The sequence below is a fragment of the Paralichthys olivaceus genome, chromosome 6, assembly GCF_024713975.1.
Source record: "Paralichthys olivaceus isolate ysfri-2021 chromosome 6, ASM2471397v2, whole genome shotgun sequence".
Lineage (NCBI taxonomy): Eukaryota > Metazoa > Chordata > Actinopteri > Pleuronectiformes > Paralichthyidae > Paralichthys > Paralichthys olivaceus.
The window spans coordinates 22895108-22908831 of record NC_091098.1 but is presented as its reverse complement, the minus strand read 5'-3'; the positions used below and the strand labels follow the sequence as shown (position 1 = coordinate 22908831).

The 13724-nt window shown below is 42.8% G+C and overlaps 1 protein-coding gene across 1 annotated transcript; it reads left to right on the top strand.

Annotated features, from left to right (window-relative positions):
• Positions 1-9947: 9947 nt before the first annotated feature.
• On the top strand, positions 9948-13128 carry LOC109634979 (uncharacterized). The gene is made up of 4 exons (XM_020095840.2): positions 9948-10243; positions 10590-10677; positions 11227-11401; positions 11555-13128. The coding sequence occupies exons 1-4, from the start codon at positions 9955-9957 to the stop codon at positions 12683-12685; spliced, it is 1683 nt and encodes a 560-aa protein (XP_019951399.2). The 5' UTR covers positions 9948-9954; the 3' UTR covers positions 12686-13128.
• The last annotated feature ends 596 nt before the right edge of the window (positions 13129-13724 follow it).

Genomic DNA, 13724 nt, shown 5'->3' with positions numbered 1-13724 from the left:
AAAGCAGGAGTGCATTGTATCTGATCTGTTGTTCGAAATAATGACAAGTATTAGACCATTGATTCTCTGAGCAATCGCCCACTCAGCACTCTGTCTGGAGACTCCGGGGTGAGAGGGAATGATGGATTATAATTAAATGAGTGGCCTCCTAAGCAGAGATCAGACACGACTCTGCTCTGACGGGAATCAATATCAATGGATCAATTGGATATATATTATATATATAAATGTTTGCTTTTTAAATAACCAATAATTAGATTTTGATTCAATGATGCTCAGTGGATTCTCTGAATGTTTTACTCGTCCTGATGTTATAAACACAACCTTTCCACTGGTATTCAACTCCCATTGACTCTATGATTGCTTTCCTCACAGATAACCTGAAACAGAATCTCAGTGTAACTTTCTCCAGTGTCTTCCAGTCTCCGCCCTTGACCTCTCAGTCTCATCATGCTGGATAAAAAACCTTTATCTTCAATCCTGCAGCAGGTAATTGCCAGCACGGTCGCAGCTTGACGGTCTTGTCTGAACGCTCCGTGGCCCTGTGTGGTGCCAGCGACAAGGTGTTAGAGCTGCTAATCCTCATTCAAGGCTCGACTACACCTGTATCCTTTCCAGAGGCGGTGTAATCCCGAGGTCTAACTGGCTTCTAACCTTCAACCAGGCACAAACACACATCCCGACTAATGCCACCTCAATGAGAAGCAAGGTAACTGAGGAACAGATAACCTGACAGTCAAAGCAGGTGCTAATCGAGCCACAAAGAGGTGTCAGACACTCTCAGCAGGTGGGCAACTTTCATCCCCTCTCTCCATCTCCATCTCCTGTCCATCACCATATACAGTACCTCTATAGTACCTATAGGATTATTGCAGTGAAGTGTCTAGATGATCAAATTGCCATGCCTCAAGAATACAATACATGGTGTGAAATTACAAATACTTCCTAAAAAACCCACTTGTATTCTTCTATTAAACCACTGCATGCAAAAGGATTTTCTCATACGGCACAAATGCACGTGTAAAAGTTAGTCCATCTTTAGGGGAAAAGGAAAATTCAGCAGTGAGTAAGTCCATTTTAATCCTCCTTTTGTCCTCTGGTCATTCAGTTTGAAATATCCACAGGAGGGTATTTGTGCTGAAGAAAAGAAATAAAAAAAGCATGGCGAGTATTCCAGGTGGCTGCAGTGCTGAGCAGAGAGCAGCGCCTGTCTCAGGTCAGTGATAAATCACCATCAGCACCCTCACAAGATGAGAGAAATCACTGACGGCTGATTGGAGGATACTTCTTGGCTTCTCCCCTTGGGCGCGACGGTAAACGCATTCCCTCCTCTGCAGCGGGGAGGGGGGACACAAAAAAAGAAATCAGTTGTTCCCCAGCAGTGGAGGAGCCTGCTGATGTGTATATGCTGCACTACTACCACAGCTCCTCTGGATTTTACTCTGTATAATCTCTCTCTCTCTCTCTCTGTCATCCCCACCCTCTTTCTCTCCATTTCCAGGGCTGGGCTACTGCTCTCCTCTCTAGTCGCCCCATAATTTTTACCCACACCTCATTTGCTACCCTCTTTCCCTCCCTCCTTACTCTCTCATCTCTCCCCCCCCCCCCCCCCCCCCCCTGCCTCCCCTCTGCTTGTCTGCAGGCAAGAGAGCAAGCACTGGAAAGCCTGTGCATACTGTTTGAGCAGGACAGGACGAGATAACCAGCAAAGCCACATAAAAGTGAATGGAATATCAAGGTTTTCATGCTTTTCACTATGAAGACACACAAGCAGGGAATTGGCTCATTCACCTCATGGTGTGTGGTCAATCCTGTGTGACCTGGAGTTGCTGTGAGATGGTTTACAAACAACACTTCTTTTTTCATATCAGTAAAAAAAAAAAATGCCCAAAGCAGATGGAGGGCTCCTGACTGGCTGTGCATTCAGATGAGGTTCTGCAGCGCCACGAAGGAGAGAAAAGACGAAAAACAAGCGAATAACAGGTGTGACAGGACCAATTGGAAGATATGGAGGAGAGCCAAGAAGGAGAAATGCAAATGACTGTGTGGGAGAGCAGCGGAGACGCAGAGATGGGAACAACAGTTCTGTGCAGTAATCAAAATGACCTGCTGAGAGAGGGGGGGGGAGACATTTCGTTTTAAGTATCGGCCCAGTCTGGGTGGTATTTGTGGGTAAAAATCCCCCCGTGCAACTCCACACTCACAGTCACTCAGAGCACCATTCACTTGCTAATTTTCAATTTTGAAAAGATTTCACTGGCACATTAACGGCAGTGCCACTGCCAAGTAACTCAGGGTGGGAGAAGTGAGACAGTCCGGGGGGGCAGAGGAGCATTAGAATGGCCAATATTAACACGCTGAGAATTCTTTTATTTTTCATTTACAGAATGTAACCATGCTTAGGATTGACCTTTCAATGGGGATGCTGTAATTTGCCACTTGTCAGTTTCCTATTTTTCCATCTTCATGTGCTTGTGCTCTCTCTCTCCTGCATCAGAGTCGTTTATCAGCTGCCATGAAATGAAGAACAACCTCTCTAGGCATCACTTGTATACACACACACACACACACACACACACACACACACACTCATTTTGCTGTAAGCCTGTCTGAAACAGGATTTCATGGTGACAGTTTCTGGTTCAACAGGCTTACACATATTTTAACCCATCTCAGAATGCTGCAGAGCCACTAATTCAGCATGCACCACACAAACATTAAGATTACACCAACACGTGCACACAGAGACACATCTTCTTTTTATCACTCAGCCTCAATCTGTCTGCTTTTATTTATTTTTTTCATCTCAACACAAAAGGTCAATGTTATGTAGAAAGCTGGAGATGATCACTTTAAGTCAGACAGTTCCTCCTACTACGGCTCATGTCACGATCTCTTTCCAGCTTAAATACAAGCTCCTGTCATTTGATATTATCCACAACGGATTTGTGCACTTTCCCCCCCTCCCACTTGTGCAAAGGGCCAGGTAGCCTGAGGTATGTGGCTCCTACTTTTCCTCTGCTGACTGCACCTCTCCTGATCTCTGCAGAAGTCGTGGACACAAATACGGAGCAAAAGTTGAGAAACTTTCACATCTTACTGTTCCTGTAATATTCCACAAGGTCGTGTTCAAAATGCACGAGAGGGAAAAATTTGTCTTGCATAAATGTTAATGGGAAATATTATGCATACATGAGTACAAGAAAAAGGAGTTCGCCAGAGCGCCGATTGACAGAGATTCAGCAGAGAGAATTTTTTTTGAGTGGAATAAAAACAGAGAGGGAGAAGTGACGGAGCTGAAGAGACGGATGAAGGGGGTAGAAGAGATAGAAATATGTAAGAAGAAAAGAAAAAGGAGAGACAGCCTCTGTGTTTCCAATGAGGCCTTCCTTTTCTTTAGAGGACTGAAGGCAGCAGAGCAATGGAGTACTGGCAGAATTTTAAGTGTTCTCATCATTTATTTACTGCTCTGAGGAGAAGAAGACTGCCAGTGAAGAATACAATGCTGCAAGAAACATATTTTGCACAGTATGTGTGTGTTTGCATGTTCGTGCACATGGGCCTGAGACATGACTGACATATCATAGTGAGGGCCGGTGACTGACAGCCAGCGGAAGAGGACCCCTCACAGAGGCTTCATTCACATTCTGGAGAAGTTGCTGCGAGTGAAAGCCATTTCACAGCAGAGACGATGAGGGCCAGTTGCCTCAAAGCGACACAGAGACGGCGTATGATGGGGAGCTGGACTGCGGAGAGAGGGATAGATGAGAGAATGAAAGAAACAAGGGAAGCCAGCGTGTTGACGGAGAACAGGGGAACTGGTAACTGTGTCTAATCATACTTGAGTGGAGGAAACTTTAGCTGGCAGAAGTACAGACTTGTTAATTAACTGGATGAGGAAAACAGACTGAAGACAGGAATCAACCCTGATGTACATCACAGGAGATTATGAGGGCAGACACCATGCTGCTGCTGCTGCTGCTAACTGATCTATTCCTGCAAAAACACATCAATGTGAACTTAATTTGGCTCTTTCATCTGTTAAAGGGTTTTGATACTGCTGATTACACCGCTTTGGACCGCTTTACTTTATTCATATTGAGTGTATCACGTTTATATATACACAAGTGTGAAGATGAGAAGATGAATGGGTCACGAGATGCTTTTCACAAACAGACTGACAGACAGAGATTTCTGGAATTATTAGAGAGATAAACTATGGGAAGCCCATAGACCCCATGGATCTATACTCAAGATTTGGGGTGTGGATGTGACCTCTGCAGTGTTTCAGGCTGAGCCCCTGGTACTGATACTGGGTAAAGGAGCAGAGGCTTTAGTGCTGGTAACAAAGGATAGAGAGGCAGTGCGGCTAGAGGGATGAGGTAGCAGGAAATCCCAAACACAAGAGACACACAAAGGCTCAGCATCCGACAAGAGAACGAAACAACGGAGACCAAACACAAAAAAACGTACTCCTAACAAATGAATAAGATGCAGTGAATGAACAATAGCTTCCGATTTGATATACCTACAACAAGAGCTTTTCTCTCGAGTGGTTTGTTCAAGGTTTCAACTCAGACTCATGAGGAAATACAACAGAACATCATCATAAATAGTTAGGACGGAGGTCAGATTGTAGATTTTACAACAGACCCTCACATTTAACACCGCACTCAAACACACAAAAATCCAATTCTTAGCAAGATTAAGAACCTTCCCCCGTTCAAATACCCTTTAAACCATTTACAACAGTGCCGTTGGATTTATTAAAGTCAGTAAGTCATTGCTCAAGCTATATAACATATAGATATAAGGCCACACTGAGGAGGAATGTTTTCAGTTCTAATGTGATTCTAATGTTTTTATCAATATCGGGTTTATTTAACTGTAATAAAGTGCAACCACTCGGTGGAGATTCTGACTCAGAGCATCATTTTTTAAACAGAGCTGCACACCATGTACATAACAATGACTTTTTTAATGGAAGTCGAGGGGAAGGACACAGAGACACGCAGACGCACTTGAGTGTTGTTAAAGAATTGAATTATCAGTCTATCACATGAGGCTGACTGGCATGTGGGACGTGTAAGTCCTCTTACACAAATTAATGGATTTTCATGGTCGTTGGGCAGATGGGGCAGGGATGGGAGGGGTGTTATTCCCTGACGCCAACCCATCACTGTTCTCAAATCCTCACTTATCACAACTCTGTGCCCTCTATTCCCACTTCTCACACTCACTGTGTTTTCCTATCGTGTCACAACAGATTTAGGGATGTGGGGCAGAGGGGAGACAAGGGGGGAGGTAAGGGGTAAAGGTTTGGAACGGCATCATCTCACCTGTGCAGCAGGTTTGAATGTGAGGCAGACTGCGAGCAGAGGGTTTGATAGAGTAGAGCTTCTTTTGGCGTCTTTGTAAAAAAAAAAAAAAAAAGAAAAAAAAGTGATGAACAAAAGGGAGAAAATGAGCGAAAGTTTAGAAACGGAGGCAGAAAAGCGAGGGTGAAGAGAGCATGAGAGAAAAGTTTGTTGGAGGACGAGGTTCAGCAGATGGAGAAACAAAGGGATTTGAGTGAGGAGATCACAAAAGAGGAGCAGTGGGCGTTGATTTGAGTTTTCCAAAGGGAAAGGTGATTACCATGGTACCGTAGGGGAGGAGGAAGGCTTAGCGAGAGTGGCCTAATTAATTTGAGAGCTAACACAGAGATAGCAATATGGAGTCCTCGTCTCCAATGTCTGGGCGACTCCTCTCTCCAGCCGCTTCCTCAGCCTGTAGACACACAGCATTACCCATGAATCCACATGCACAGCATGGGCTGGAACTCGGTGTCGCATTAGCACAACAGGAAGGTGGACGCCGCTGCATCAGCAGTCACGTAGGGTGCTGAATTGAAAGGAGGCCCAGTGAGCGCTGATTGAATTTCCTTAATTAATATATTATCTCAGATTTTTTGAAGAATTTCAACCTGCTGTGGCTGTGCGACGATTTCACATGTGAGATTCCAGCATGTTTACCCCTCGGGCAGTTTTACCACGATAATACTTTATTCTTAGTGTCTACTCCAATCAATGGAGTCTGTATATCCTTCAACCAGAAATGTGTTTAATAATCAATACCAGCATCTTTTCCCCCCACGGGGAGACATGTGCATGGACACGCATGTGCACACCTTGATGCATTATGAAGAGAAAACCCACCCCACTCCCCCTCCTCCCCCTCCTCCCCCTGAGTGATCTCACTTAATGTGATCCCCAATGACTGTCCGCTCCGTCTAAATGCCTGCTTTTATAGCCAGAAGCTTCCGTATTATTCTGCTCCATAGCTCAGTGCTCTGGCCGACAGCTGAGTTATCATTTTTCCAACACAAAAACAATTAAAATTCCCTTCAAATGACTCTTCAGATGCAAGCGCTGCAGTACGAGGTTGAAATATAAATATTGTTTAAATAAGCCTCGGTCTGAAGATGTTTTTCAAATTGTGCCTCGGCTCCTTCACTCGAGGCAAATCATCAACCAAACTTATCCCACCCAGGTGTTTTAAGACATCTGCAGGCTGTGACTCTCCACCTCCCACATACTCCCACTGATTTGCCCCAGGCTCAACCAAATCAATACATCATTACCCACTCTCTCCACTTCTTCTCCATCCAGAAAAAACCTTCCCTCCCTCCCACTCCACTCTCTCTCTCTTCTCTCCCCTCACGTTCCACACTATATCACGCTGTTTTTTCCCTTTACCTCTACTCTCGTCTCCATCGCCTCGGCCTCCATCTCCCCAGCCTTTTGCTGATCTTGGGGGTAAAATTGTGAAAGAGGGGCACAAATGATGAGACGGGCGGAGGTTAAAGGTGGAACGGAAGAATCGGTGCCGCATCAGGTAAAGATGGAGGTGGTGGGTGAGGGCAGGCGTTGCAGAAACATGAAGGTGGTGGAGGGGCGAGTGGAGCAAAGCAGGGAGGAGATGGGGAGCGTGAGGGGGAGGGGAGCCTGGCTGGCTGTGCGGGTGAAATGAATGTGTAATTGCCTTGTAGAGGCTCAACCCTTCACCAGACAATTGAGCGATGGCAGGAGCGACAGCCGATGGAAGTGGTTTGAGTCTGGGGGCTTCTGTGTTGATGGGTAAACAGAGAGGGCTGTCAGTGTCAGTGTACAGGTGCCAACTCCACCAGGTAACAACAGGCCCATCCCTCACTGCAGGGTGGCAGGTGAGGTAAATGATGAGCATGCATGTGTCAGGGATGCTAAAGACAGATGTGGCACAGTAATCGCAAGAATACATATTTTAAGGCTTCGTAAAAATGACGATTTGTCTTATTTGAAGACCTGGCCTGCAGATATCTCTCATTTGTGACATTTGAAGCGGGTCTGGCCCGGTGTCTCTCTCAGCCCTGCAACCTCTGATTAAATGTGGGAAACGTTTTTGTCTCATCTGTCAAGAGTGGCCTTTAAGTGCATGTATGTATGAGCATAAAGGTGAAGGGCCTATAGATGGCGTAACATCACTTCCGCCAAAGGGATTTTTCAATTTGCATTTATTGTTTGTATCTCTGTTTGTAGCATTACGGAAAAACAACAGCACAGATTTAAAACAGACATATTTGATATATGAAATGAATATGAATACTTTTGGGTATCAAGGATACATTTATTTAACTTTCTTCAACATTGCGAGATTTCACATTTTCATTGATTACTTATAGAATTTTCTGTGAATCTTGATGACAAAATTCCGATGACTGATATCTATGAGTATGTGAAATGTGGTGCAGCCTGATTGAATTTAAGGAGACTGTTGGGCTTGTTTCACTGTTACATATCTATTCAGGGGCTGGTGCTGACCGTTGAACAGATTTTTGTCCAACTAGAGCAGATGTCCTTTTGTTTGTTGGTGTGGTTCTTTTTCTTCTTTGTTACCTTTAAAGGTAAATCATTGGTTATTTCTTTGTAGTTCATTTCTAAAACTAAAAAAGAAAAGGAGCACAGAAAGGTGTTTAAACTAAGCTGTATATCTCCACTGTTAAAAATACAGACTGTATTACTGACCCACTTGTGAACAAAAGCGGTGACAGATTGTTTTCCATCTCCCTCCCTGTTTCTCTTCTCTCTCCTCGCCGCAGCCTTCACCTAAAACAGGCCACCCATTCACTCACAGCCCACCCCACCCTCCGTACAGGTTTTTTTTTCAATATTCTCTCCTCAATCTCCTCTTTATTTTCCTTCCCCGTCTTCTCACCCCCTACTTAGAGTGACACGAGGCGGGGTGAAGATGAGGGTAATTAAACTGGGGATGCTGTGCAGTGAAATGAAGCCAGTACAAAGACACACCTCGTCCCTGACAGGGATAACATTAAAATGTGGATGGCATAAAACTGATTGAGTGCGTTATCAGCCTGCAGAAATGCCAATATATTATTTCAGATTGTTAGTTTCATCAAATCCTTTTATGCATCAAGACATTGATGGTCCACCTGCCTCTCACTTTCACAGAGCTGTAACTGATGAGCACAGCTCCAGGACGACCGATGAAACAGGTGGGGCAGTGATGGGCTCTCAAAAAGAGAAGGGGAATCAGATTCCAGAAAATGTAACATGGTTAACTGCAGGGAGAGGGATTGGCAGACCAGCGAGGGTGCAGATGGAGGAGTCACCTTGAGGGAGAAGAGGGGAAGGAGGGAGGAAAGGGACACAGCGGCAATGCCAGTGTGTTTCCTTTCAGGTCAGGAGCTTGTAGATATGGAAGAGAAATGATAGAATTCAGAAATGGTTTAACATTAATATAGCGGAGATAATCCTCTCTACAGGTGTTCACGACTGTTTACATGCTGTTGGTGGTAAACAGTGCCAGTCGTTCAGTGGCAGTTAAATGTTGGTGTCAATAGGACTCTGGAGGTGCAAGTGGAAATGAAATAATATTGATTTGACTCTCAGACTCAGCTTCATTGATTGATTTTCATTACCGACAATGAGTGCATTCCATGGGAAAGTGCAAGCAGCATTTATCTACAACAATGCAGATGCTCCACAGATGTGGGCTCAGTAGTGAGATATTATAGAAGCACTCAAACAGGCGAAGTGAAGGAGATGGATTGAGAACAGCTCTTCTTACACATCACCGATTATAAAGTCAAGTAGAGTAAATGTTTACATCAATTACCATAGAGTATGTCAAATGGTTCTTTTATAAAATAGTGTCAAGTGTCGTTGTTCTAGTTGTTTACTCTTATTTTGAAATCCTTTAAGCTGAGCAGCACAAGGCCCTCTCCACATTACACAACAGTGACATCTGTTGGAAGAACACTGACACAGACTGAGTAGAATCAGAGTATTTTCTTATTCAAGAAAAGTATCTCAAAATAAAATCAATACAATCAAAGCCAAGATATACTTTTATTGTATTTTTTAATTACTTTTTTAATGTTATTTTAATGTGTGTCTTTCATTGTGATGCCACTTTGATTTGAGAAGTGGTATGTAAGGAAAGATATTATAATTTACTGGGGTTAGAGAGCCCAGATGAAATAAATAATGCAGAGTAAGTAAGAATTCCTTTTTGTGTTTGTTTATTTATTTATTTTTGTTTGTCCTTTGTGATTATTGTCTTTTATGATTATGTTTGTATTGTATGTTCCGTTTTTTCTGTGTGAACTGAAATGTAATAATAATAATAATAATAAAAGGAATAAAACTAAATCAACAAAATAGAACTGAACCATAAACATTTGTATTATAAGATTAAAACAGAAAACTAACATCAGGTCACATAACATTGTCTGATACAAAGGTCAAAACAGATCGACAGCACCAGACAAACTCAACACAACACAAATATTCATTTACCTCATGTTTATCTTATTGTTATTTTTGAAGTAAAACTGTTTAAACCCAGTTTTCATCCTCATGAGGGCGCAGTCTTCTCCTCCAACCGCCATTAAACAAGAGAAGAAGAAGAAGACGAATGCGCGCGCATCTTGGCAGCGGAAGTGAGGGCCGTCGCTCGCTTCCTTTAAACCGAGTCCGAGCCGCACAGTCCGGGTGTGTTCAGCCCGACATGTCGGTGTGTTGCGTGTCCGGCTGCAACAACCGACACTCGAAGAGCAAATTCAAGTTTTTCCGGATTCCCACCGGGAAGAAACCGTTTCAGGTCCAGAGGAGGCGTCTGTGGCAGAGAGCCATTCAACGGGCGAGCAACAACAGCTCGGGGCTCACGGTCAATTCTCGGATCTGTGGCGCTCATTTTATATCAGGTGAGATAATTAATAATGTTTCTGCACGAAACTGCAAGTTTAAAGACCGAAGACACGACACGGAGCTGGACACAGCACACAATGTTTGAATTCTAAAGTTAGCCTGTTGAGCTAACTGGCTCATTTACAGTCAAATCAATCAATCAATCAACTTTTAATTGAATTGTCCATATTCAGAAATCAGGAACAGTCAGGACAGTTGTTCATTTGGATTCATTATAGTCAAACTCAGGAGGGACCGATTCAAACTAAATGTCAGAGAAATCCCTCAGAGAGGTTCAGGTGATGGAGAATAAGGAAAATAATGTTAGAAGATAAAACACTCTGAAGATTTGCTGTTTTACAGGGGAGGTGTCTTTGGACCATAAGAATGTGGACTTTATTCCCTCTGTGTTCCAATGCATTAAAAAGAGCCCCAAGAAAAAAGTGAAAAGGTAAGATGAATACAAATCCTCATTAGATGGTTTGGTTGGTGAAGATAAGTGGTGGACGTGCGTCTCTCATTGTAGAAGTACATGTTAGCACAGCGTGGTACTTTTTAGAATACTCTTTAATAATCAATATAGTTTGCTATCATGTGGTAACTACTGGTCCATTACCTTCCTACGTTAATGAGGGTTAATATGTTCCCTGATCATTATACATGGAACAATTTCAAAGAGGTGAGTAATAAGACAGAGGATGTAGTTATTTGTTTTACGTGATACTAAACTTACTGATATGAATTAGGTGGACAAAACACTGATATCAGAATAACATTCAGTAGAGCTCATACCTCCGCACGCAGTCCCCTTCAGTTTTAATCAAGCTGAACTTATTCACACACTTATCGATATTAGTTCCCTAAATATGCCAGATTTTTTTTCCCCCTGAGAAATTAGAAATAGGCTTCGTACAATGTTAAAGAAAGTAAAGACAAAGATAAACAAGTTCACATTTGACGCATTTACTGCATATTAAAATTATTATTTTTTCCCCCACAGGTTTATTTCAACATTCTACGGTCGTAGAAAAAGGCGGTACCGTAAAAGAAATGCAGGAAAAGAAGAAGTAAAGTCTCCACCTGATCCTGTCGACGACCACTCGCCCGTTTTGATGGAAACTGAAAGTGAAGTTGCACAAGAATTAGAGGCACCACCCACCCCTTCAGTAGCCAAGGTAACAGCTGCAATGTGTTATTCTGCCATTGATTTTAATCTTAGAAAACATCAAATGTTTCTGTTATTATGTTAGGAGTTTTTTTCTTGTGTGTTCTGAGTTCTTCTTTAATGCTGCATTTCTATCGCTCTTCTTCATGTGTGTACTTTATAGGGAGAGGAAACATTGACCAAAAGGGCCGAGGCTGAAGAAGGAGCCAAAACAATCACATCCAAAACAACATCCAGCCCCAACAAGACATCCCCATCAGTGCCAGCATTCGGCCCCAAACTAGACAAAATGAATCCTGTCGTGCTCTTAAAACCTCTAGTTTTACAAGATGTCTATCGGCTTCAGCTGTGCAACCGGAACGTCCCCACTGTATCTCAGCTTGTAAAAGAGGAACAGCTGGATGAAGAAGAAAAACCCATTATCTGTCAAATGTGTGGAATGAAATTCACAAATCAGACCAGTGTCGCCCAGCACCAGTGTGTAAAACCTGAGGAGCCCTCCTTTCCGTGCAACATATGCGATCGAACTTTCGTTTCAAGTCATGGCCTCAAGCGGCATAAACTGCTGCATGTCAAAGACGGAAGGAAGTGCAACAAGTGTGGCGTTCTGTTCTGTCGACGTCACAGTCACATTCCATTCCAGCCTGCTACTAAGGTTGAAGACGATTCCTCCACTGACGAGTTGCAAAAGGAAGACGATAATGTGATGCCAGAAAACGGAGCGCCGATAGAGTCTGATAAAAGCCCGGCTCAGAGCACCGTGACTGTATCACCAGGGCTGACTACTACTACTACTACTACTGTGCCTTCACCTCCTACTATTACAACTACTGTGCCTACACCTCCTACTACTATTATTACTACTGCTGCTGTGCTTACATCTCCTTTTACTACTGTTGTGCTTACACCTCCTATTACTACTACTTCCGTGCCTACCCACAAGTTCCCACATCCGGCGCCGTGCAAAAGAGTCCGAGAAAAAATAAAACCTGCACCTTCCTCTGCGTCGTGTCCACCTCCACCAGTGCCCGGGCGCTCAAGCAACCCATATACCTCGGCTGAAGTTGTGCCACCTCCAAAACTCCCATCTTCGCTTCAGATGTTTTCACCTCAGTGCCTCACGTCAGCATTATTTCAGGTTGAAAGAAATTACGAGTATATCCTCAGTAAATCAAAAGATGTTAAGAAGGAAATTAAGGAGGAACCGTGTGAGCGGCCGATCTCACCACAAGAGGAAATCGTAGAGCAAGTCAAATACGAGAGAATTGCTTATGACCTGGAGATTGTGGTCTGATCAAAACCTAGTGGGGGATAAGTTCTGTTTCTCATTTTGAAACACAGCCGTGAATCTGTCCGAAACTTTGTTTTACTAAAGACTGTTTATCATCATAAAGCCAAAAAAACGCTGTTTGACGAAAATATAAGTTAAATTGGGCTTATTGGGAAGGACCTATTGTTGTGGTCTACTTTTACCACCTGTATATTTTGAAAGGGTTTAGTTTTGTGTTCTCATGTTATATGTTTCCAAATGTATGCACACTTTTCTTTAATACTTCTTTTCTTTGGCATTTGTAGCCTTCACCTGGTTCAGAGTCTGATATATTTTAATGTAAGTGACTGAACTCATCATGCTGCTATTTTTTATACAATGAGTGTTTTAGTTGAGATTCCGTCACTTCTTAACTACTAATGATATGTTCTCTACTTTGTAATAAACCGTTTAGTCCAAGTTGTAAACAGGAATGAAAGAATGATCATCACATCGAGCATCCTGATAGTCACTGGACTCAGTATTCCCATCTTTATGAATGATAAACTTTGTTTTATGTCATAGAAAAAGACACTAGATCCCTGTCTGCTGCAAGGCGGAGGTTTTGTCGCTGACACTTTGTGAAATTCAAAAATATATTTGAATGCACCATTTTCATTCCCTGACCTTAGAGCTCTCGAAGCGGAGCTTACAAACCAGCTGGTAATACTATTGTTTACAGTTTTTAAATCAACTTCATATTAGTTTAATAAGCTTTCATTTTAACTTTGAAATCTGCGGTTTCTGTCGGTCAGTCAATAACTTTTGATGACAATTAGTATTTTACTAAATACTTCCTTCATCTCATGAGCACCTTTGAAGCATCAATATTTTTAAGTAGTTAAATTTGCAAATTATATCTTGCTTGCTTTACCTCATCTCCTCAATTCAGTGAAGCAGATGGATTACAAGAACCTAAAACTAACTTGCTACTAATTTGAAAACATATCTCATAACTACATCGTGTAGATATCAGGTCGATTTTCTTTTGGACAAAGGGAAAAAACGATGGAAGAAACCAACT

Excerpts from the sequence above, each read along its gene's own strand:
- LOC109634979 (XM_020095840.2), top strand. The coding sequence starts at position 9,955 with ATGCGCGCGCATCTTGGCAGCGGAAGTGAGGGCCGTCGCTCGCTTCCT. Across the intron at positions 10,678-11,226 it reads CCCAAGAAAAAAGTGAAAAG|GTTTATTTCAACATTCTACG; the intron begins GTAAGATGAATA and ends TTTCCCCCACAG. Across the intron at positions 11,402-11,554 it reads CCACCCCTTCAGTAGCCAAG|GGAGAGGAAACATTGACCAA; the intron begins GTAACAGCTGCA and ends TGTACTTTATAG.